The sequence below is a fragment of the Aethalodelphis obliquidens genome, unplaced genomic scaffold, assembly GCF_003676395.1.
Source record: "Aethalodelphis obliquidens isolate GAN/ISIS:26980383/991018 unplaced genomic scaffold, ASM367639v1 scaffold15, whole genome shotgun sequence".
Classification (NCBI taxonomy): domain Eukaryota; kingdom Metazoa; phylum Chordata; class Mammalia; order Artiodactyla; family Delphinidae; genus Aethalodelphis; species Aethalodelphis obliquidens.
In genome coordinates, this window is record NW_020837959.1 from 3590072 (window position 1) to 3612183 (window position 22112).

At 37.9% G+C, this 22112-nt stretch overlaps 1 protein-coding gene across 1 annotated transcript in view; it reads right to left on the reverse strand.

Moving 5' to 3' along the window:
- The window catches only part of MYO16 (myosin XVI), a 401447-nt gene that overhangs the window by 330767 nt on the left and 48568 nt on the right, over nt 1-22112 (reverse strand). Inside the window, exon 3 of the mRNA XM_027115848.1 lies at nt 18852-18995. Coding sequence (XP_026971649.1) covers nt 18852-18995 — 144 coding nt within the window. The remainder of the gene's footprint in view (nt 1-18851; nt 18996-22112) is intronic.

The window sequence follows — 22112 nt, forward strand, 5'->3', positions numbered from 1 at the left end:
AAAACCTGAGACAAATTAACAATTATCCAGTGACCTGGCGCAAGTAACATTTGAATCAATTAATGGCCTGAATATAAAGGTCAGCCATCCAATTAAAAGATACAATTTCGTAAGCAAGCCTGTTGAATATGCATTTCTGAGAAAGAAGCTAAGAAAAGAAATCATGGGTTTTAGGGTTAGTAAAGAGCCCGGTATGGTTCGGGTAAGTTCTCAAGGCCCATGCAAATATCACGTTTCCTACTAAGCCTCTCATTTCTTCCTATAGGAGGTTTTTTGGGGACCACACAAAACTTAGTAAATACTTATTGACTAAGACCTTATATGAAAGAGCCAGGACCCTGCCACCTCATTCATCCTTTACAGAATCATTCTCCAATACCAGTCTGATGTTTACTCTGCTTTTTAAAAAGTCTGTTTCACTAATCTGAACACTTCATACCTGCTCTGAGAACATATAGCTTTTTTCGGGTCTGTTTACCAATAAGCTGAAAATATAGGCCTTTCGTACTTTCTGTCCCTTAATTTTGTGCTGCTGGCCTGCGTGCGTGGTGTTTACCTCCAGTGCCTTATGATGTCAGCACCTCTCTTTCTCTTTCTTTAGTCTAGAATATTCTATTACAGTTTTCATGCTCCACACTGTAATATTTAGGTATGTACACAAGGGAAACCACATAAGGTTTAATATGTTTTTACATTTGATCTAGGGATGCCGTTTGCCAATTTCTTAGGTTTGCTTCTCCATGTTTGAATGACTAGCTTCCCCTGTAATTAGTACAGTCCCCCCAACGCCATAGGGAAGCTCTCAAGGCATTTTTCCCCTTGACTTTCACGACAGTGCAAGCTTCTGGTTTGCCTTCTAAATCTGGCTTCCCTTTCTCAGTCTTCCTTGCAGCCTCCTGTTTCTCTCGGAATCTTTTAATTAGCTTCCTTTGGACCCTTTTTCAAATGTTCTTTTTTTCGGACTTCACATTTTCATGGGTTGACCTGATTTACTCAAGGGCTTCTGTTACCCTGTGCATGCAGATAAGACTTTTCTCTCTCTCCTGAGTTCCAGAACCAACTGCCTCCTAGATTCCTCCAGGTGGATGCTTTCCGTGGGTTCTGAGCTTCATATATTCAAAAAGGCATGCATGGTCCTTATGTAGAAAGATTTTTCCACTGGTGTTTGCTTTCTTTGTAATTGCACCCTCCCTCCCAATTTCCCCAATCAGAAAGCTTGGGTTCATTCTAAAATTCCCTCCCCTTCTTTAATGCCTACCTTTGAAAAATCAACATTACTATTGATTTCAATTCAAAATATATCATCACTATTTCCTTTGTCCTCATGGCTCCCACCCTCAACCCGCAATCCCTGACCTGGGATTTACGAAATGTTCTCCCAAAGGCAGTGCCTCCAATTAGATGCCCCTTCTGTCTACCCCACTGCTGCCCAGGCCTTAGATCAGATCAGACACTCCATACTTGAGTTTCCAGAGTGCCCTTTACTAGCTCCTCACAGGACTCACTGAAAGCTAAGATTTGATGCATGACATGCGTAAAAATATTTATGCAAACATATTAATAATTATACACTAAGTAATGAATTCGTGTTTAATCTCATTTTGTACTTTCCCTACTATTCTCAGGAGCAAGCCCAGCACCTGGCCCATAGCAGACCCTCAAATAAAGAAGATGTTAAAGGAAGGAAGGAATGAATGAATTGATTCTCATAGTAAGTTAACCAGAGATCATTTGAAAACAGTGTTTCCATTATTATCCTGAGTTTGAGAGGAAAATGTGTGGCTTACAACTTATTGAGGACCGATCTCTTTTTCTAAAGTAGTCATTGGAATTTATATTAATTCAGAGAATAGGATCTATGAAAAGCAGGTAAATTTGACCGTCATGGGAAAACATTAAATCCCTCAGGATTCAAAGACCACTGCAGAGCAGATCTATCGATGGTGTTCTGCCAGGTGAAGAGATGGGTTCCTCTCCAAACCCGGCCCCTGACCACTGCCATACCAGGTTCAAGTAGCTCTTTATATGAGATCATGGGACAAGATCCCTGCCAAACTCTAAAAGCCCATAATTCTATGTTTTTGAGGTCTCCTTTTGCATTTTAGTGTCTGCAGTTCTCAGATGAGGATGTAGAAGTGAGATAAAAAGTATAAGGCAAAGAAGCTAACTTCAAGGTGTTTACAGGTGACCTGAAGAGTAATTATTCACCATATCATCCCCATCAGCACCAACCAGCACAAAGAAGACGGTAGATCCAGAGAGACGGTAGAGACAAGGACAGACACGGAAACAGACAAAGCCCTGTGAACCCCAGCCCCGAAACTTTACTGGCTCTGTAAACTCAAGGAATAATATCATTATGATCAGGTGTCATCCTCACTTTGGGATGAGACGGAAGTGGATGCCTCTTAAAATGTTTTGTTGAGATTTTCTCATTATTGGTGACTCTCCAATTAATTATCCCTAACCTCAGATTGAAACTCTCAAACATTCTATCCTTATATATTCTCACTACATGTTCAACTCTGGTAACAGAGAAGGTGACGTTGGATTGCGGTAGAGTGGACTCCCCACAAAGCAGGGGCTCTTTCGCCCGTCCCCAGCTTCACTGATAAGTTTCATCAGCTTTTATCTACACTTTATGGCTCACTACACTTGTAAGAATGTTTTTCTGGGGTGTCCACAGCCAAATGTGTTTGGGGAGCCTTGCATACTCTACTTGGAACTTCAAAATCCATCACAGCACTGGGAAGCCTCTGTATGTTGGGAAGGGTCCTGCTGAGATGGGGACTAACCTGTCCTAATATTTTGGGCACCGCTGAGCCAGACAATGGAAGTACCAGGCCCAATCCGGAAAGATCTCATTGGGATGCACCTGGACTGAAGATGCATGAAACCCTTTTCTGTGATACCCCCTTTCATTTACCGTTTTACGTATTTAAGAATGGGAGCAGGAGATGACTGTGTCGCCATTGAATGGGGGCAGCAGGACAGGTGAGTATCAGAATTAAGGAAGCAATCCTAGAACTGATAGTTGCTGATTCTGAAAACCAGCTGTAGGGAGGGAAAAGAGCACGTTAGGTTGGACGTATTTCTAGCAGCCCCACAAGAGGAGAACTATATGTTGGACAACCTCACAGCTGTTACAGCCGTTTTTTCCCAGCAAAGTCATCTGATTGCTGCTACCGACCTTATAGTCATATAGATATGACTATCAATGTCTCTCTTGCTTCTGTTATATTTAGAAATTTAACTTACAGATTTATTCCACTTCCACTTCTCCTTGGCTGGCAGAAAATCCCTAATGGTAACTGGGTTTTCTCCGGCACCATCTTGCCTTGGCTTTTTTTAAAATTTACTTTCTCAGGCCAAAAAGAACCATCATCTTACCTTTTACTAGATATATTGTTTATTCATGTATACATTTCCACCTGACTTACAGTCTTTAAAGTTTTAACCCAAAGTGTTTACTAAAAGTCTTCTATTATTACTGAAAGAGGAATAAGCACTTTGGTCTATCAAATTGTTCCCAAACTAAGTTTCCTTGTGTATTCTAATTCCTAAGGCAGTCAAACGGAATTAAATTCAAATATATTTCGTAGTCGTATGACACTTTTCCACATCATTTCTTCCATATAACCTTCTTCATTTTCTCAGTTTCCAGGTAATATATATATAGATTGCTGCATTTCTCCTGGGTCTTAACTTGCCAGTGATTTGACAAAGAGTACATAGCAACATGTGCCTACCAAACAAATATCAAAAGTACAGAATAGTAATGAAAACAAGGGCATAATGTGTGCATTTTATGAAACAGTAATTCCTGCTTCATCTACATAAATGCAATTAACTATTCACACTTTAACATAGAATTCTGAAATTCCGTTAAAATATCTGCAAGTTACACAGTTCTCAAAGTAAAAATCTTCAGAAGGCTTAGATGTTACTATTTTTTTCCCACAGACTATAATCATTAAGAGAATATAGCCTACAAAATCTGTCAAAGAGTGATTTTCATTTGGCAAGTCCCGGCTGGAGATTTCTAAATTAACTTATTTTAAAAATATGGATCTCATAATATCTTCCTTGAAAATGATAAAATATCTAAAGTATAAATGACCCAACATCCTATTTCTATTAATATTAAAATACCCAAATCTTGCTGTGGTCATAGATAAAATATTGAAAAAGAAATAAGGGTGTCGAGAATCACAAATGGAGACAAAGATATTACACTAAAGCTTCACTCAGTAATATATACTGTTCTTGGTCTGATATTTCCGAGTTGCCCCCAAATAAGTGAGCAGTTTACACTACAGTGGCATAATAAAGTACTTTCCAAATGTGGTTTAAAGATTCAGTGTTTCTTTAAATTTAAATGTGAACAAGTTTCCGATTTCGTGCAGCTTTATCTAGTAACAGAGATCACACTCGGCTCCCTGGGACGAGTTCTGAACTGAATAAAGAAGAGCAGTCGCCCACGTCTGACAGCGAGAGAGATGGCGGGGACCTGCTCCCCTAATGGAATCACAGGATGAAGGACTGAGCTCTGATGATGGAAATGCAAAGACCACTATTTCTGCATTTGCTCGCGCACAGGGGAATGAGTTGATCCCCTCCTCTTCTCCTTAGCGGAACGGACTGTAGGAAAACCAAACAGCCTCAGAGCTAAGCGGTCCTGATAACAGGGGTCTCCCACAGAAGTGGTTCACTACAAGTCATCGGTGGGAAAATATAAACTTACAAACAAGCTCTACCTGGAGGACACACAGCTAGGACAAATGTGCATGGGACACCGGTCGGCAACCTCCAGGGGATGAAAATTGAGAAAAACACAATTTGAATGCAAGGTCAAGCCATCGAAGCTTGGCTATTTTAGCAGGACTCAGGGATGTGGCATTTCCCTTGTGTTAAATATCTGTGTGTGCTCTGAGGGTGCAGTGCCTATGAAAGTAGCACTAAGCTGAATACTGAAATAATCACACTTTAATTTTATCATGAAATCAACCCCGAGTGTGACGTTACCATCTTAGATGACAGATATGTCTGACCTATTTACACTTGGAGACTCCTATTATAAATTATTTTCCTGCATTAGGAATGGGATATTCTGTAAACAAAGACTGACATTTCAAAGCACTGCTCTCATGCTGAATGTATCACAGATATAATGTGGTTGCAAGTGAGTAGGCACTTAATTGATACTGGTTTAATGTTACACATTTCTCTCAGAATTGTCTTGGCACTATGCACATTAAAATTCTTTTATTTAATGGGCCACGTTAAAATACACAATTTTTTCCCAATAGGTAGAACTCACTTTTTAAATTACAAGTTTCTAGGAACCTTTGAAGTTAATATTAAAAGTTAATTTTATTCTTATGTGTATAGTAATCACTGTTTCAGAAATTTCCAAGAGTCTCTAAGGCACCTGTTAGGGCATCCTATTTTAATATTCTCATTGTAATTTAAAGCATAAATAAGCAAAGGGCTATGTAAATTTTAGTATACCCTTGCAAGTTGTCATATTACACCATCACATATATTTATTGGGTTGCAAAATAATACAAATATGATGATATTGGTTTTATAAAAATACCTACAGTTTATCTATATACAGTTATAAGTACAAATACCCATATATATATGTGATCATATGAATATATTATTTTCTGTAAAACAGGATCATATTATCTGTCTGTTTTATGACCATCTGCCAGATGTGTTCCATTGCTCATGGCCATCATCACTCCAGCTGAAACTTCCACCTCCCCTGACCTAAGCTACAATAATAACCTCACATCGCTAACAGGATCCACTAGGGCCCTCCAATTCTTTCTCTCCTGCCCATAAAGGGAGATCATTTCCACATGACAATCTGGCCACGTGCCACGGATTCTCACTTAAAACTCATCAACACATACACACCTAGGACATCATCAAAATGTTACCACCGATTTTTCTCTGACCAGTGGGCTAATGAGTGACTTCTTTTTTTTCTGTCTTTTCCAATGCTTGTAAAACAAACATGAATTATTTACGTAATCAGAAAAAGAAAACACCTTACTAAAAAGACATTCAGAAGTCAAATTAAATGCTTTATAATATTAACGTAAATTATTAGATTTTTAAAGTTATCTTAATTAAAATATAGATTAAAAATATTATTTATCATGAAAAACACTTGAAAAGAGGGAGTACAATTTACCAAAAAATGGGAGCATAAATAATCAAACAGGGTAAACCTACGAAAGTTTTCCTTAGACCTTGAGCACAGATAGTGGTCTGTACTTCCCAAACTTAATAAACCCATGTTGCTATTAGATGTACAAAATGTATGTATTTTTCTGTTCTTCAAAGAATTTTATGTAAAATTATAGAAATGCCATGAAGCACACATTTTTCAGTTTACGCTTTTGTATTTAAAGAGTAAGTATTTCTTCTATCGGACATTAGTCAGAAAAGAAAAATCTTCATCATCAACAGTGGAAGTTTCTGAAAAGGCTGACTAGTGACAACAGTATGCTACGAAAAGTCAAGTTAACATGTATGATATGTGCAAATGCAGGTCTTTCATATTCTTGTAGAAACAATTCCTACTGTGTAAAAGATGCAATCAGAGAACCCTGGGAGCAGCAAAAATCATGCTCGAAACCAGACAAACTTCATTTCCAGGGACTGTGAATCTAGTGTTAAGTTTTGTGCCATAATCACAGCCATGGTTGATTAAATTCCTGCACGTTTCATCTATCTTAACAGAACGGACCATTTTACATTTTGATCCAGTATTGATACTGAATACCCTGAGGTGTCATTAAGCATGGGCTACTTCACTCAGTAACTTAAGGAAATACGTGTCGACAATCATGATAAAAGTGGCAAAAATAAAGTTAAAAGAGAGAATTGAGCAATACTGAATTGAAAAATCCAGGCGTTCTTCAAAAATAACTTGTCAGTAATTTACGTGACAGTCCACTGCCACTGCAGGAGGAACTGTGGTCAGAACCATGAAAACATTTCCCACGTTTTTGGAGTTTATTTGTAATGAAGGACTTACCGAAGTCACATAACTAGTGAGAGAACTAGTCAGGGCTTATACTTGAGGTCCTGACGCTCAAATCGTTGCCATGATGCTTTACGCCTACGTTAAGACCAAGGAACCATTCCTTCTAATTCTTTGTTCCACTTTAAGCCTTTAAAATTCTTGGTATATTTATACCTATGTTTGTGACCACCATGGTCAAAGCCTTTACTAGCAGTTTTGTCCACACTCAAAAAGAGTGTTCAGTGTGTCAGTGCCGCTTTCCATCAGACATAAAAACTTTTTTACATAAAAAGTTGAGTGATGCCCAGAGCTATTTACATCAATAACCTATCAGGAATTTATTCTTTCTGATTGACTAGGTCCAGCTTGTAAATACTTGTTTCCTTCCCTAAGAAAGTTCTTAGATGTTTTCCTTACTTCTTCTTTATGCTACACCAGGGAAGGATGTGACAGCACAGTTCTAACAGGACACATTGACTTTCACAAGCAATCCTTGTTGATATTTTCACTTAAGATTATTTATAATATAAATACAATTACTGTCCAAGAAGATGACGTGATGCCTGTAACACCAATACACAGACTTCATCAACTACATAAGCTCTGCAGCTCTCAAAATACAGCTTCTCTTTTTTGAATATATTTTGTAGCAACCACTCAGGTGGCTAAATTTAAAAGGAGGTGACTCTTATTACCCTTGTGCAAGTTGATGGAGATCCTGATTCTTTCCCAGTGAATTATCACTTTATAGGTTTGTTCTGATGGCCCAAAGAGGACTCATTTTCAGAAATGTAATTTCAGAGTGTAGGCAGGCTACAGTGGCAGACTGATAGTTTCTATATCGTCTTAGAATTTAAGAAGCTAATGAATTTCCAGGATCCTGCTTTTTCTTGAGATCTACTTCAAAATCCATTTTGCTTCCTTGACTATATATATGAGTTAAAGAGATTACAAAGAGTAGATCTCTTGTAGAAGCCTCCTGATGGTTTTGGTTAAGGGATGATTCAATAAAGACATTCTGGAAAAGAAATAACTCCAAAGAGAAAGACTATTTAACTAATACAAAACATATAACCTTCCAAAAAAGCAGGATTACGTATCATTGCTGCTAAGCCTCTTTTATTGTTTGTTTTATTTGACAGTATTGGTGTACTGTCCCATTTCTTACACCCCTTATATCAACCTTTTCACAGTATTTAACTGTCTGATGTAATTTAGTGTTTTAATGAATTTAATGACTGATATATTTATTTTAGAACCCAAAATTGAACACTGCTTTACAAAATTATTTTCCTCTACAAATTCAATTTTTTTTTTCAAATAAAATGGAAATCTCAACCTCAGATCAAGCTTTAACAGCATACGCTCTCTTAAATGTCACTGAGCAGTGGGCTAATGAAATCTCTTTTACAGTTTCTGCTGGTTCAGAATGGCTGTAACATTTGCACTTATAAAGTTCCCACAGGAATTTTAATATTCCTGTCTTTATCACTACTTCATGAAATTAAGTCTACCCTTTGTGAGAGTTTGTCCACCCTACTGACAAATAGATATCATCCTATGTGATAAATAGTTTTGTGAGGACCTTTTCTAGGAAAACTTGGTGTGGAATTTTTTTCAGGAAAAGAAAAAACATTATGCCTCCTGCGACTTCTGATTCAGCACCAAATCTTAGCTCTGACTGGCTGGATTCACCTGTCTCCCGGGTTTTGAGGTTGATAGGATTTTCCCTGAAACTTCAGCTCTCTGATGGGTCCAAGAAAAGTCACTGATTTTCAATTGGTTCAACTTTTTTCTTATTGCAAGGACAGCAGTCTGAGCATGTCTGAGCTGAAACCAGAAATCCTCCACATGCGTTTCTCGAATGACACTTTATTGCTTGTTTTCTGAAATCTACTTTTATGGTGTTAATCACTGTGAATAAGGAGTAAGAATTTTCACCATAGATAGGATGAATTTTTACCGTCGATTTTAGTGATGGGAAAGTTTAGGTAGCAATAGGTTTAACAAAACACGACTTAAGAACAACAACAACAAAAAAAAGGTGGACTCATAGAAACAGAAAGTAGAATGGTGGCTACCAGGGGCTGGAGGGCGGGGAAGATGGGAGATGCTGCTGAAAGGGTACCAACTTTGACTTATAAGATGGGTAAGTTCCAGCGATCTAATGTACAGCATGGTGACTACCGTTCATAATATTGTATTATGCACCTGAATTTTGCTAAGAAAGTAGATCTTAAGCATTCTCACTACAAAAAAAATTAATATTAACTCTGTGAGATGATGGAGGTGTTAATTTACCTGATTGTTGTAATCATTTAACAAAATATACCAAATCATCACGTTGTAAAATATATACAGTTTTATTTATCAATTACACCTCAATAAAGCTGAAAAAAAGAAAAAAAAACCCTCTTAATGTTCAATGGTCACTAAGAGGGCTTAGGAGCCAGAGTCGCTTCCTTCAAATTCTTACTCCGATTAGCCCCAAAAATATAACCTTGGGTAAAAAATTGGACGTTTGCCCCATTTCCTTTCTTGACAAACTTGGCTTTAGACCTAGTGAGATACATTAAGTAGGATAAACCATGAAATGTGTCCACTGACCTCATCACAAAAATGTCAAAGTATTCTCGGCAAAGGGCCATTCTGAGGGGTCTGAGTGAAGAGAGACCAGATTGTCTGGATGGGGCGACAGGGGCCATAAATTGGGGTCAGAAAAAGCATATTGTCCTTCAGAGAAGTTTGGCTACGAACATGAGAGGACAACAGGGTGACAATCCGAGGACAGAAGTTTGATCAGGCTTTTTTCTTCTTATTTTTTAACTAATGGAAATCACTAGAACATAACCATGAATTAATGTAAAGGAAAAGGATACAGGAATGACTACGAAAATGAAAGCTCAATGAATGATGAAGGAGAAATCTTTGGAGAAGGGGCAAGGAGCAGAATCTAAAGAGGATGTAGAAGGAGTTAGCTTAAAAAGGAGAACAAACACCTCTTTAAGGATGGAAGAAAGCCAGTGAATATATATAGGGAAGAAATCAAGAGTTTGTAGTAGGAAGTTGAAGGCATTCAAGCCCGAAGACCTCAATTTTCTCAGAGAGGTTGAAGGCAAGACCAACATCTGAAAAAAAGATTAAATACGGCGTGCATGTCCTCATTTACATAAAACGTTGAGTGATGCCCAGGTGTTCTGCCACAGTTCCTATTGGAAAATCAGACTTACCATGAACTATTCAGTTTTAGCTTATTTTCTGGGGAGGAGTACAACGTTCTGAAACAGCAGGGTACCCTGTGTTCTAATATTTAACAAATCAAAGTGATGGAAAGGGTAATTTAGAACTAAACAATATAAAAAATTTTATACTAGGATTTAACCCGGAAACAGTCTAAGCAATGAATGAGTAAAGTTTTGGAACAATTTAATTTTGATCTGTCAACTTGGCCACCTGACACAACGTGAGCAATATGTGTTTTTGAAACATCATTTGCCATTTCATTTAGGGCAGAACTGCCAGGTTCCAGCAGTCAGTCGCCTGCAGCACCCATTATAATGATCTAGTCCCACGCTGCCCATTAAACACAGAGCATGACACACTCCAGCCAACAGGCAGAGAAATTACTAACATCAGATGTTCAAACACAAAAGGCCAAGGATGAAGAAAACATTCACTGCAATTTCAAGTAATCACTCCACTGGTACTGAAGTGAAACGATGATAGTATTAATATTACTGAGCCTCACTTAGTAAATGACTATTGATTTGCTAATATCTCCTCCTACACGTTCTGATTTCAGGGAGTGAAAATATCTTAAAAGATCTCCTGGTAATATGTAATACTAATAATTCAGCAATTCACCATTCCCTGTCACCCCTTAAGAAAAATAAAACAATTAAATAACATCTTGTCCTTCAGTTATTAGTCATTTTTTGACATTATGTATAATAGATACCCTTTATAGTAAGGTTTATTAAATGGTCCTAAGACATGTGAAGTATCAAAGCATTTCCTCCCAAAATTTTCAATAAAAAAGAGGAAAACCTGAGATGGTTAGTCAGGAACATAGGTAATCATTTTACCCCAAAAGAAGCGTCATTCAGTGTTCTAGTCAAATAAATTATTTTCCTTCTAAAACAATTAACATCAATATAAAAATTAATTTGTTTCTTGTGGTCCAAAATGCAATGGGCTGTTAAAACAGGCAGATTTGTCACAGCTTTAGAACTGCTAACAGGACAGAGAAGCTTAGCAACTGTGGCCACAACGGAAAATTAAATGTGAAAATTCAGATCTAGCATGCCACGGATAAATGTAACCCTGTAATCCAAAGTCATATCAGTAAATAAGTGAAAATTGAGCAATGCTATTAAGAAACCATTCTCTGTGAAATCACATGGTACAAAATAGCAAAGAAAAGTCTATTGTTCCTCTCTCCACGGGCAAGTGATTGAGCAGATTCTGATATTTACAAGTATTGATTCAAGGCATAGATGCACTGATACAACATGCCAGAAATATATATGTATATATACACACACACATATGTATATATTTCATATATTACGACCATGTTGAAATAAATAGGAAGTCAAAATTTTAAAAAGACTGGTTTGAGTTAACCACTTTTCAGCCTTTGTGATTTCCTCTTGGATAACAGAAAAGTTTCTTAGAGCCTGAGAAATAGCAAATTACTATAGAATTATTAAAAAAATACTCTAACAAATTTTGAGTTATAGAGCATTGGTGTTCAAATATGGCACTGGTTAGAAAATATTTTAAACACTGGATAATGTAGAATGAAAATTTTAAAAACTTACATATGTGAGATACTCAAATATTCAATAAAATAAGGTAAGTGAAAATTCTGTGGTCAAATTTTGTTTAATAGAATGTATATTATATAGAATTATATGAATATGTAATTCTACATTAAATAGAAAAATATTAATGCAGTAAAATACTTTACTGGGAATGAAAACATTTAGATTTGAGATTTTATTCTACTACATAACCTCTCTGATATTAGATTTCTTTATGTAAAAATAGGGATAATATATTAAGTGCATTGCTTTTGTCATAGATGTGCTCCACATACTCAGTGAGCTATCTATGAAACTTCTAGGAAACTGCAAAACCCTGTTCAACTATGTGATGGAAATTGTGAAAATAATAATGGTACTAAAAAGTCTAAATTTTGAAAATATACTGTAGAAATCCATCATTTTTTGAGCCGCCCCAATTCCTAAAATACACTGGGTTTCTTTTTCACAATTAAAATCCTAAAATCGGTCAATTGTTTTACTTAGTAATAAATTCAGTCAATCCTCATTGCTCATGGATTTTATATTTGTGAACTTGCCTACTTGCTAGAATTAATTTGTAATCCCAAATCAACACTGATGGTACTTTGCTGGTCATCCGTGCATATGCACAGAGTGGTGGAAAATTCTAGCCACCCGAGGTGCACATTCAAAGCTCAGGTCCCATGAGGCCTTGCCCTGCCTTCTTGTTTCAGCTCTCATAGTGTAAAAAAATGGTCTTACTGCAGTCTACTCAGTGCCATTTTTCGTGTGTTTGAGCTTTTTCTTGGTGATCTCACTGTTTCAAGCGGCCCCCAACCATAGTGCAGAAGTGCTGTCTAGTGTTTCCATGGGCAAGGAGGCTGTGATGAGCCTTAATAGAAAATATGTGCGTTGCATAAGCTTTTTTCAGGCCTGAGTTATAGTGTTACTGCCGTGAGTTCAAGGTTTATGAGTCGACAACATATTTTAAACTAGGTGTCTTTAAACAGAAACACACAAAAAATAAAGTTTGTGCTAAAAACACAGTTGTAAAAAAATAAAGCTGTACAGATCTGTTGATGAACATGTTGTGAGCAGAGGCACGCAGGAACCTAACACTGTAAGTCCCCTAGGAGCCTGGTCTTGTATTCACTAAGCCAGTGTCTGTGATGATTTTATAGAACAGAATAATGTATTACAATGTATCATAATACTTCTTAACTTTCCTCCCATAGTCTAAGTACTCAAGTCAGAAAACTGTGTTTTAATGGGAAATGTATAATATTGCAATAGAAATAATGATCTTATTTGTCCACTTTGGGGACTTGTAGCTCCATATGAATTCTATCATAAGTAATACGGCAGCACATCAGAGCGGTCAGGGTTCAGGTTCTGAAGCTGGCCTTCATGGGATCAAATGTTGCCTCTACCACTATCAACTAACTGGCTTTCAGCATGTAGATTAGCCTCACTAAGTTGCCTCACCTATAAAAAGTAAAAGTGGAAACAGCTAGCACATACATACAGGATTCTGTGAGGACTGAGTGAATTAATAATTATAAAGCACGTAGAAAAACACTCATCATATAGGGAGGGCTGTATAAAAGTTAATTATTAGTATCTGCTAGAGTTTTGTAGATCTGGCAAAAGTACTGACAACATTCACAGTAGCTATGTCTCCTCCAAAACATGAAACCATTTGTGATTCAATTAAAATAGCAACGATCTAATGCCGTTTAGTATAGGACGGTGACGCACACATACGTCTCCACTTAACAAAAACTCACAATAAACAATTACCTTGCAAATCAATGAAAATTTCTACAGATAATGCTTTCCTGAAGAACTTGAAAAAAAATGTGATTCAAATACATTTTTCATTCCTTTTTAAACATAACCCCATACCCCTCACGCTATTCTAAACACCTTCTCCATTTCAGCAAACACAGATTCCAACCCTGCAGTTCTCAGGCCAACAAAGTGGAAGCCCCCCCTGACTCCTGCTCTTTCTCTCAAGCCCCAAATCCAATCCCACACCAATACTGACAACTCGACCTTCCAGATACTCCCACATGTCGGCCACTTCTCACCACCTGCACCATGTCTGGCCCGGACAGTGGGACAGCGTCCCCTAAGAGTTCCCCCGCCTCTTTGTGTATTTTCAACAGAGCAGCCAGAGTGGATCTTTTTAAATGGATGTCATATCACGTCACCTCTCCACTGAAAACCCTCCACAGGCCCCCTCATCATCTGGGGTAAAAGTAAATTCTAACGTCCAAGCAAGGGGCTTGATGAGCTCCTGTCGCCTCTCTGACTTCTCGTTCTGCCCTGCCCGCGTCCGCTCCATGAGAGAACTGCCTGGGTCTCCTTTGCTCTTCTTCTAACACGAGCCACTGCCCCACAGCTTGCCCTCACCCGTTGCCTCTGCCCAGCCCACGATGCACCCACAGTCCACGAGGCTCACAGCTCAAATGTCACCCCTCCATCAGGGCATCCATTAAGACTCTACCCCTCTCTCCTTGCCCCTCCAACATTTCGTTTTAGTTGACACGTTGTACACTTCATCCACTTAGGTGCTTTTTCCTGTTTCTCCCCAGTAGAATGTAAGCTCCAAAGAGGCAGGGATTTGTGCTTCTTTTATTCACTGCTGACCCCCTCAGTGCAGAACAGAAGGCACTCAAATATGTAAATGCACAGTGTCCCTTACTCATCAGTTTGGAAAATGGAAAGAAGACTGGACATGCAGCGCTGAACAACGTACGATGACATTTAGTTCTGGAAGTAAAATAAATCTTTCTTTTGAGGTTGTTAGCGGGAACATATTTCTATAGTAATTACGATTTTTGTGATGATGTATTTCACCCACATTTACTTGAAAGCAAATTATTTCTATGGATGGATGGTGGGCTAGTTATGACATGGTGGTAATGAGGCTACTCAGATTTGCTGAATCCATTAGTCAAGTTACTCAGTGGTTACACGTACATTACTTGCTTTGGTTTGTTTTTGTCATTGTTCTATAATGTAAAAGGTCTTATTATTCACTGTGTAGCACCCAGAACATAGTAGTCACTCAATAAATATTTGCTGAATGAATGAATGAATGAACAAACAGTAACCTCCTTGACGGCAGGAATTACGTTAAAGATAGTTGGTGATCAATAAATATTAGTTAATGATTAAAGACAGTCATCAGTAAATGAATAACAGCAACGGGCAGATATATAACTTTGCATATGAGGTTGGGTTATTCTATGGTGTGAGAAATAGGGCATTGCAGACCATGAAAATGTTAATAACCTGACAATTATAGATTTAATTCTATGTTTACACATGAAGTAAATCCAGTTTCTAGCTCTCAATTCCGCCTGGTAAAGAAAAGCAGTATCATCTGACCTTGAGATCATGTGTGCTGCAGCAAGCACTTCTAAAGACAAGTGTAGAATGAGTAGGATGAAGAATTCTAGAATATGGAGGAAGATGAATGTGGCTATAAGACAGGGTTTTTTTAGATATAACATGAGTTAATAATGTCAATATTAAATTCAGGCTGACTTCCAAAAATTGGCCTGCCATTCTTTCAGCCATTTGTGTATGTATTCAGCAAGTACTGATATATATACATTGAGTCTCTATAAAGTGCTGGCACTGTTTTAACAAATAGCTGTGTATGCACCAGCTAGTTACTTCTGTGACTTGCTGGAAGCTAATAATTTAGGTAATGCCTAACTTAGAGCTCCCTAATGAACACCACTGATATAAGCTCGATAAATAATTAATGAATATAAATCAAATTGCTCTAGGCAGAAGAGATATTTATTATAAAGGCAACTGACCATTAATAAAATTGAGTTATTGCCAGGGGAACAAGTAGGAGTTAAGAAACTGTGTCACACGAGAACAAAGGGAAAAGTAAATCGTATTTAAACAAGCACAACATACACGATAATGTGAAAGAAAAAGGAGCTCAGGCAATATGCTGATGATCCTAGCAGCAACTGGGGGGAAATGCCAAAGAATAGGGGAATACAATAAAAGTACAAAAAAAGGAGTGTAGAGAGCTCACCTCATCAAAATGGAGCTATCATTGAGTCTGACAATGACATGAGGGTGTCCCCGTTCAGGACAATGATTTAGTACTTCTTCAAACTGTTGTTATTTTTCTAAGCATCTGTTTTGGGAAATGGGACTGGTGCCAGTGCTTATTGATTTTCCTTGGAAGACACTGTTTAACCTCAACGGGAGCAAGGCACATGTATATTTCTTCAGTTATGCAAAGAGTCACAAGGAAGACCTAAGTAATTTGCCACTATATGTCTAACTTATTTCTATAATTATAGTGTAATTGACACCCCAGGTACCAGTCCTCACGGGCTGCCCTAATCCCAGCTCTGGTTATAAACATGCTTCATTCCTGCCGTCTGGGTGGTCCAAGTTATTTGCTACTTCTAGTCTATCAGTGGTATTTCTGATACCCATGCTACACCCGGCAACAGTCCCTATATGCTGAAGGGGAGTCATCTGCAAGTAGTTATAGCTTCTGCACCTTGAAATCACAACCCTGCCATGTACTGAGCCCTTCTCTTGGCTGTCCCTGTGACACTAAATTGTAAGAATCCTATGAGATGCCTAGACCAGGACTCAGCGCAGACACTACAAAGAAGGTAGATCCTCTTACTCTGTTCCATCAGAAATAAGAAACAGATATTCTATAATGAAGGAAGGAAATCTTGGCTGGCAGTGAAATTAAGGGCTGACAAACTCTCTGAACTCAAGAAGGGGAAGTCTTCATCTAGCAGTGTACATTGAGGAAATGGAAGAAGGATTTTAAGAATTCAAGCTCAGTCGCATGAATATTGGTTCCTGAGAATTGCATGAATGAAATGAAAATAGAAAGCCTAATTTGGCAAAGGTTTGGTGTAACTAATCATAATTACTGAGAGAAAATAAATGGAGGCGGGCCTTGAAAAAGTGACTCTCAACTAATATTCTGAATCTCTCGACTAATATTCAGAAAAAAAATAAAAACATAGGAAAACCACAAAAGCTATGAATCTAACTCTTCTATCTCATTCTCATATAATTATAGCCCAGCTTCGCCCAAGTCATCCAGTGGTTGAACTACCCAAAAAAAAAGTTTCAAACAACTACTATAGACCAAGCCATTTCTTTAAAAATCTAGCCTGGTGTCCTATGAGTTCTGAGAATTCCAAAAAGTTCACAGTTGATGATTTCCCAGTATCACTCAAAAGACCACAGGGTTCCCTTCTGAGATGTGTTTTAAATTTTCCTTTAATACTAAGCAAATACTAAGTAGATCTCACTGCCTTTGTGCTGACTTGTTAGTTTAATTCCTCTTAGGCTCAGGTTCTATAAAGTGAAGATTTGTTCTTATAAATGAGTTAAGTACTTTTTCATGTGTTTTCCTGTAGAGTACTAGTTCCCCCAAATGATTCTATTTCAAGTTAAATTGTCTTCATTTCCTTTACCTTTCCTTATTTATTTATTATAGCTGCCATCTTCCAGGAGTCGAAAGGAACACATTTCTAGTGATATAATACACTTCTACTATAAAAACAAAAAAAGTTTACAAATTCTTGAGGGACAAATTAGACTAAACTAGACCAAATTAAACGTCTTACAAGATTAAGGAAATCTCCATTCATGGTCTTCATCCTAAACGACTTCTGCTTAGGATTTTAAAAAGGGGGAAGAAAGCAGTGTAGTGGGATTGTGTTTTTTAAAAAAGGATATGTTCAAGTCCTAAGGCTACTATCTGTGAGTGATCTTCTATGGAAATAAGGTCTTTGCAGATCAAGGTAAGATAAGGTGGTATTGAGTTAAGGTGGACCCTAAACCCTACGACTGGTGCATTTATAAAGAAAAGAGAGGGGTATTTGGACACAGAGACACAGGGAAGAGGGTCACGCGATGATGGAGGCAAAGACTGGAGTGATGCATCTGTAACCAAGGACCACCAAGGACTGCAAGGGATCATAGGAGCTAGAAAGAAACAAGGAAGAATTCTTCCCTAGAGCTGACACAGGGCATACAGCTTTGCCGACACCTTGATTTCAGATTCCTGGCCTCCAAAATGTAAGAGAATAAAGTTCTCTTGTGTTTAGCTATCAAATATGTGGTAATTTGTTAAGACAGGCAGCATGACCCTGGGGAGAAAGGACAGACTGTGGACAATGACCTTAAGTTCAGAGATATAGTTTGTTTTTTGACCTATGGCAAGTTGCTTAATATCTTTGAGCACCAATTTGCTTGTATGTGAAATTTTGAGGGCTCATGTGAAAAGCCAGGCACGTAATACAAAATCATTAAGGAATTACGCAATTTTTATTAATAAAGGGAAAAAAAGCAAATCATTCATTCTTATTCTTATATTCTAGTATGCTTTCTAAAATATCCTGCATAATTTCTTAAAATCTTTGTTAGAGATAAACTAATCAGAAAGAATCTCAATTCTAAAATAATTATAGTACGTGCGAGGACCCATGTCAGGGTCTAAGCTGTAACTCAAGACAATGACAACAAATAACTCCAGTGATTTTTATACTTAGAGTTTTCACTTTCATGTAAACAAAAGTTGTAGACACTTCTTTGCTAGATTTAAACAAGAGAAGAAGATTCAATATAAGCCACATAGCCTTACTATCATATACCTAATCTGGCTAAAAATTAGGAGAATGAATTGAAAGACGAAACAACAATTATCAAACCATTTTAGTTAGCACTGACTTGCGAGGTATCAAGGCATATAATTTCCAAGAAAAAGGCAAGAGGAATAGAGCTTGGTGTGACATCTACACAATTTGTTTTATGAACTATGTGGTGACCCACAACCTTAGTCTCTAATTATCTTGTAATTCCAGGCAAATCAGTGATGACATATACACACATTTTTTTCTCACCTGAAGTATTATATATTGTGAAGTATTATTGGTTAAATATGCAGACTTTTATATGCCATCAAATCTTCAAATGGTAATAAACTGAATTGCTTTACTTACTAATACAAGCAGTAGGACAACATCAGGGTTATCACATGCACAAGCAATGTGCATTGGTGTCCAAAAATCTTCGTCCTGGTGGTTGACATTGGCCCCTCTGTCAATCAGGATCTCTGCAATGAAGACATTATCATACCGGGCACACTGAAAAAAGAAAAAAAGAAATAAAAGAAAGTATACTATGATAACAAACTATGATAGGCTTATTTGGAATAAACCTAATCCACATTTCCTTTCCATAGGTAGACAACTTCAATGCCAATTTTTGAACTTGGGAGGTGGAGCTAAACTGGGGAAGAATGTATTCATGTTCCCCAACTAACCTACAAGGAAAGAAGCATATGTAAGACTGAAAGGAAAATTGAATCCATGGACAGTGGAAAGAAAAATAGACTAGATATTATAGAAGACAAGATTAGTCATCTGAAGGCAGTAATATAAATTATACAAAATGACACACAGAGAGAAAAATGACAAAATAAATGAACAGACCCTCAGTGAGTTGTGGGAAAACTTCAAACTGATTGATAACCCCTGAGACTGACAGCACAGGAAATGGGTACTACAGAGATATATGTATGTTTTTGTTATTATTTAATTACCTTTATAATTAGTCGTTAGAAAACAGCCCAATTTTAAAAAGTAGGCAGAAGATTTGAACTTTGTCAATATTTTATAATAACTATAAAGGGCGTATAACCTTTAAAAGCTATGAATCACTATACTGCATACCTATAACTTATATAATATTGTACATCAACTATACTTCAACTTAAAAAAAGATACATGAATTGTGGTTCACAATTATAACACAGTCATTGAAGAATCTCCGTATCTTTCTTCATTCGCTGGTACTCTCAAGAATGTACAAAAAGGACAATGCAAAATCATGGTGCACATTCCATATGGAAGGAGATTTGAGGGGTGCCACTTTGGGGACACATGGAAGCACTTGGGGCAATGGCAAACACATGAACTTTGAAGGCTTAGTTTCAGTTTTGAACTAAGATATCTGTGTATCTGATGTTCCATGTCATGTGTAGCAATAACAAATAGTCCCTACCATCGGGGCCTGATGATGTGAACCACGACCCCATCCACACTCACTGCAGGTTTGGGTACAAAGACTGATAAGGTGAGGACCAGAGAATAAAAGCTAATACATCCATTTTAGAATCTGGGGCCTGGACCCAATTTCTTTTAGGAAATTCATATGCAAGTAATTCCTATTCTTCTTTTTCGTTTTGAAAGCTCCCTCCATAATCAAACCAGATGTGATCTCATCCTTCTGTGCCTGTCAAGATGTCCTCAACCTGCACGTCAGAAATCCACAGTGATGATTCAAACATACCTAAGGTTTAGCTTTCAGTCTTTTACCAAAACATAGTTAATTAGATACCGTGTTTAAAGTGATACCCGCCCTCTCAAGTGACGTAAGTTTTAGATTCACATTTCAGAGGATCGTGAATAATAATTTGACAGCAATAAGTACCTTCTAATCATACTTGTCTGCAAAGATGATGATGGCTGAATATTCCTGGTACAATGTTCTTACAGTATTATTGCTATATAGTAAACTTCATTCTCCCTAGAAAGAATTTTCATCAAGCTAGAAAATCTCCCTCCCAATTCAGGCAGTTTTTCACCATGTTTAGCGATTTCTGGGGACACTTTATGGAACCATAAGAATGGCTGAGGCCCCGCTCTGTCACCCTCAACAGAACTCAGACAACATCAGCTATTTCCACCTGGAGACAAGTCCCCAGCTCCTCCTGTCACTGTCATCTCCTTCTTGAAGTGCCAAGCAGGACTAGCTACATAATTTATGCAAATAGAGGGCCCTTTATTCAAATATTCCTAAGAATTTAAAGATGGCGACAGCAGAGCATGAAAGCAAGCTTGGGCCCTTCTAAGTACAAGGCACACGCCATGAAGCCTGTCCTGAATTTTGAAGCCCCTTGACCAACCTGCCCCCCAGGTGCCTCATGTCCACACACTCTTCCTTTCACTGGACCTCTGGAACAGTCCATTTCAAGCAAACGTTCCTCATCTGGAAATGTCCAGAGAACCTAAGTGGAAATCTATCTCTCTGGAAACACCATCTCTCCTGGAGCCTTCCCCTGTGCAGGTAAAGTTATTCCTTCCTAGGACCCTGAAGAAGCTGGATTATTTTCTCAGCTTATCATGGATTCTTCTAGATCACTGCATGTTCACCTTCACGTGCTTCTTTCTAAGATTCACTCTGTCCTTACATACAATGCTCTTCCCCCAACCTGGTCCAAGCCTTCATCAAAGGTTTAGGAACCATGACCACGGTCTTTGCTCCACTTTTGAGCACCACCAAACAATGAGGCATCAGGTACATTGGGTCACCCACCCTATACGAGAGTTGTAAATGTCTTCCTTCCAGTACTCAGGAATCTTCACCTACCTTGTACTTTAGTTGCCCATTCCTCATGACCAAGATTAGCTCCACGATGAAATATTAAATTCTGCAGTCCCAATCCGTGACCAGAATATTCCATTCTGCCTCTCAGGGTACACTTAGAAAACAACATGGCCGATAGCTCCTTCCTCTGAGACGTTCATGGAATTGACCACAGTTAGAAAGTGACCACTTACACTTTCAACACCAGCTCAGTGGTTCACAATTTCTCTGGCAATGCATCCTTTCACTCATTTTTAAGTTTGTAAACAACGGTGGTATTTCTCAACGTATAAAAACCCACTACAACGTGAATTATTGATTCAGCCCCAAAGGCTCTGAAAACCATAGAAACCAAATCACAAATAAAGACAACTTTAAACTTCAAATGTGTTGTCTTTTCCCCCCACATTATCATAAGGGGTATTTTATATGTTTTAGTTCTGGTTGGCTAAGGAGCAGTATGTCCTGAACGACCCTGAGATCTACCCTCAGAAAATCAAAAATTCGATATACACTGTGTTCACACACTAAATCCTAGGGTTCACAACTGTAAGTTATCTGTTGCCAGTTTTTTTTTTTAAAACTGGAGTCAGATCTACTGTAACGTAAGCTTTCTCGATGATTATCTATTTTCAGTATCTATTTTCCCTCCTCTGTGTTGATTACAAAGCCGTTGGGACAGAGAAGACCAGCAAAGAGGTACTAGGACAACAACCAATTTGATGCAGATTCATTTATTGAGTGGATACCGTGTGCCAGGTGTCGTTCTGATATTAAAAACTATGTATTTCTGCACCGCCTGGCAGCTCTGGGGGGAGGAGAAGCAATAGGAT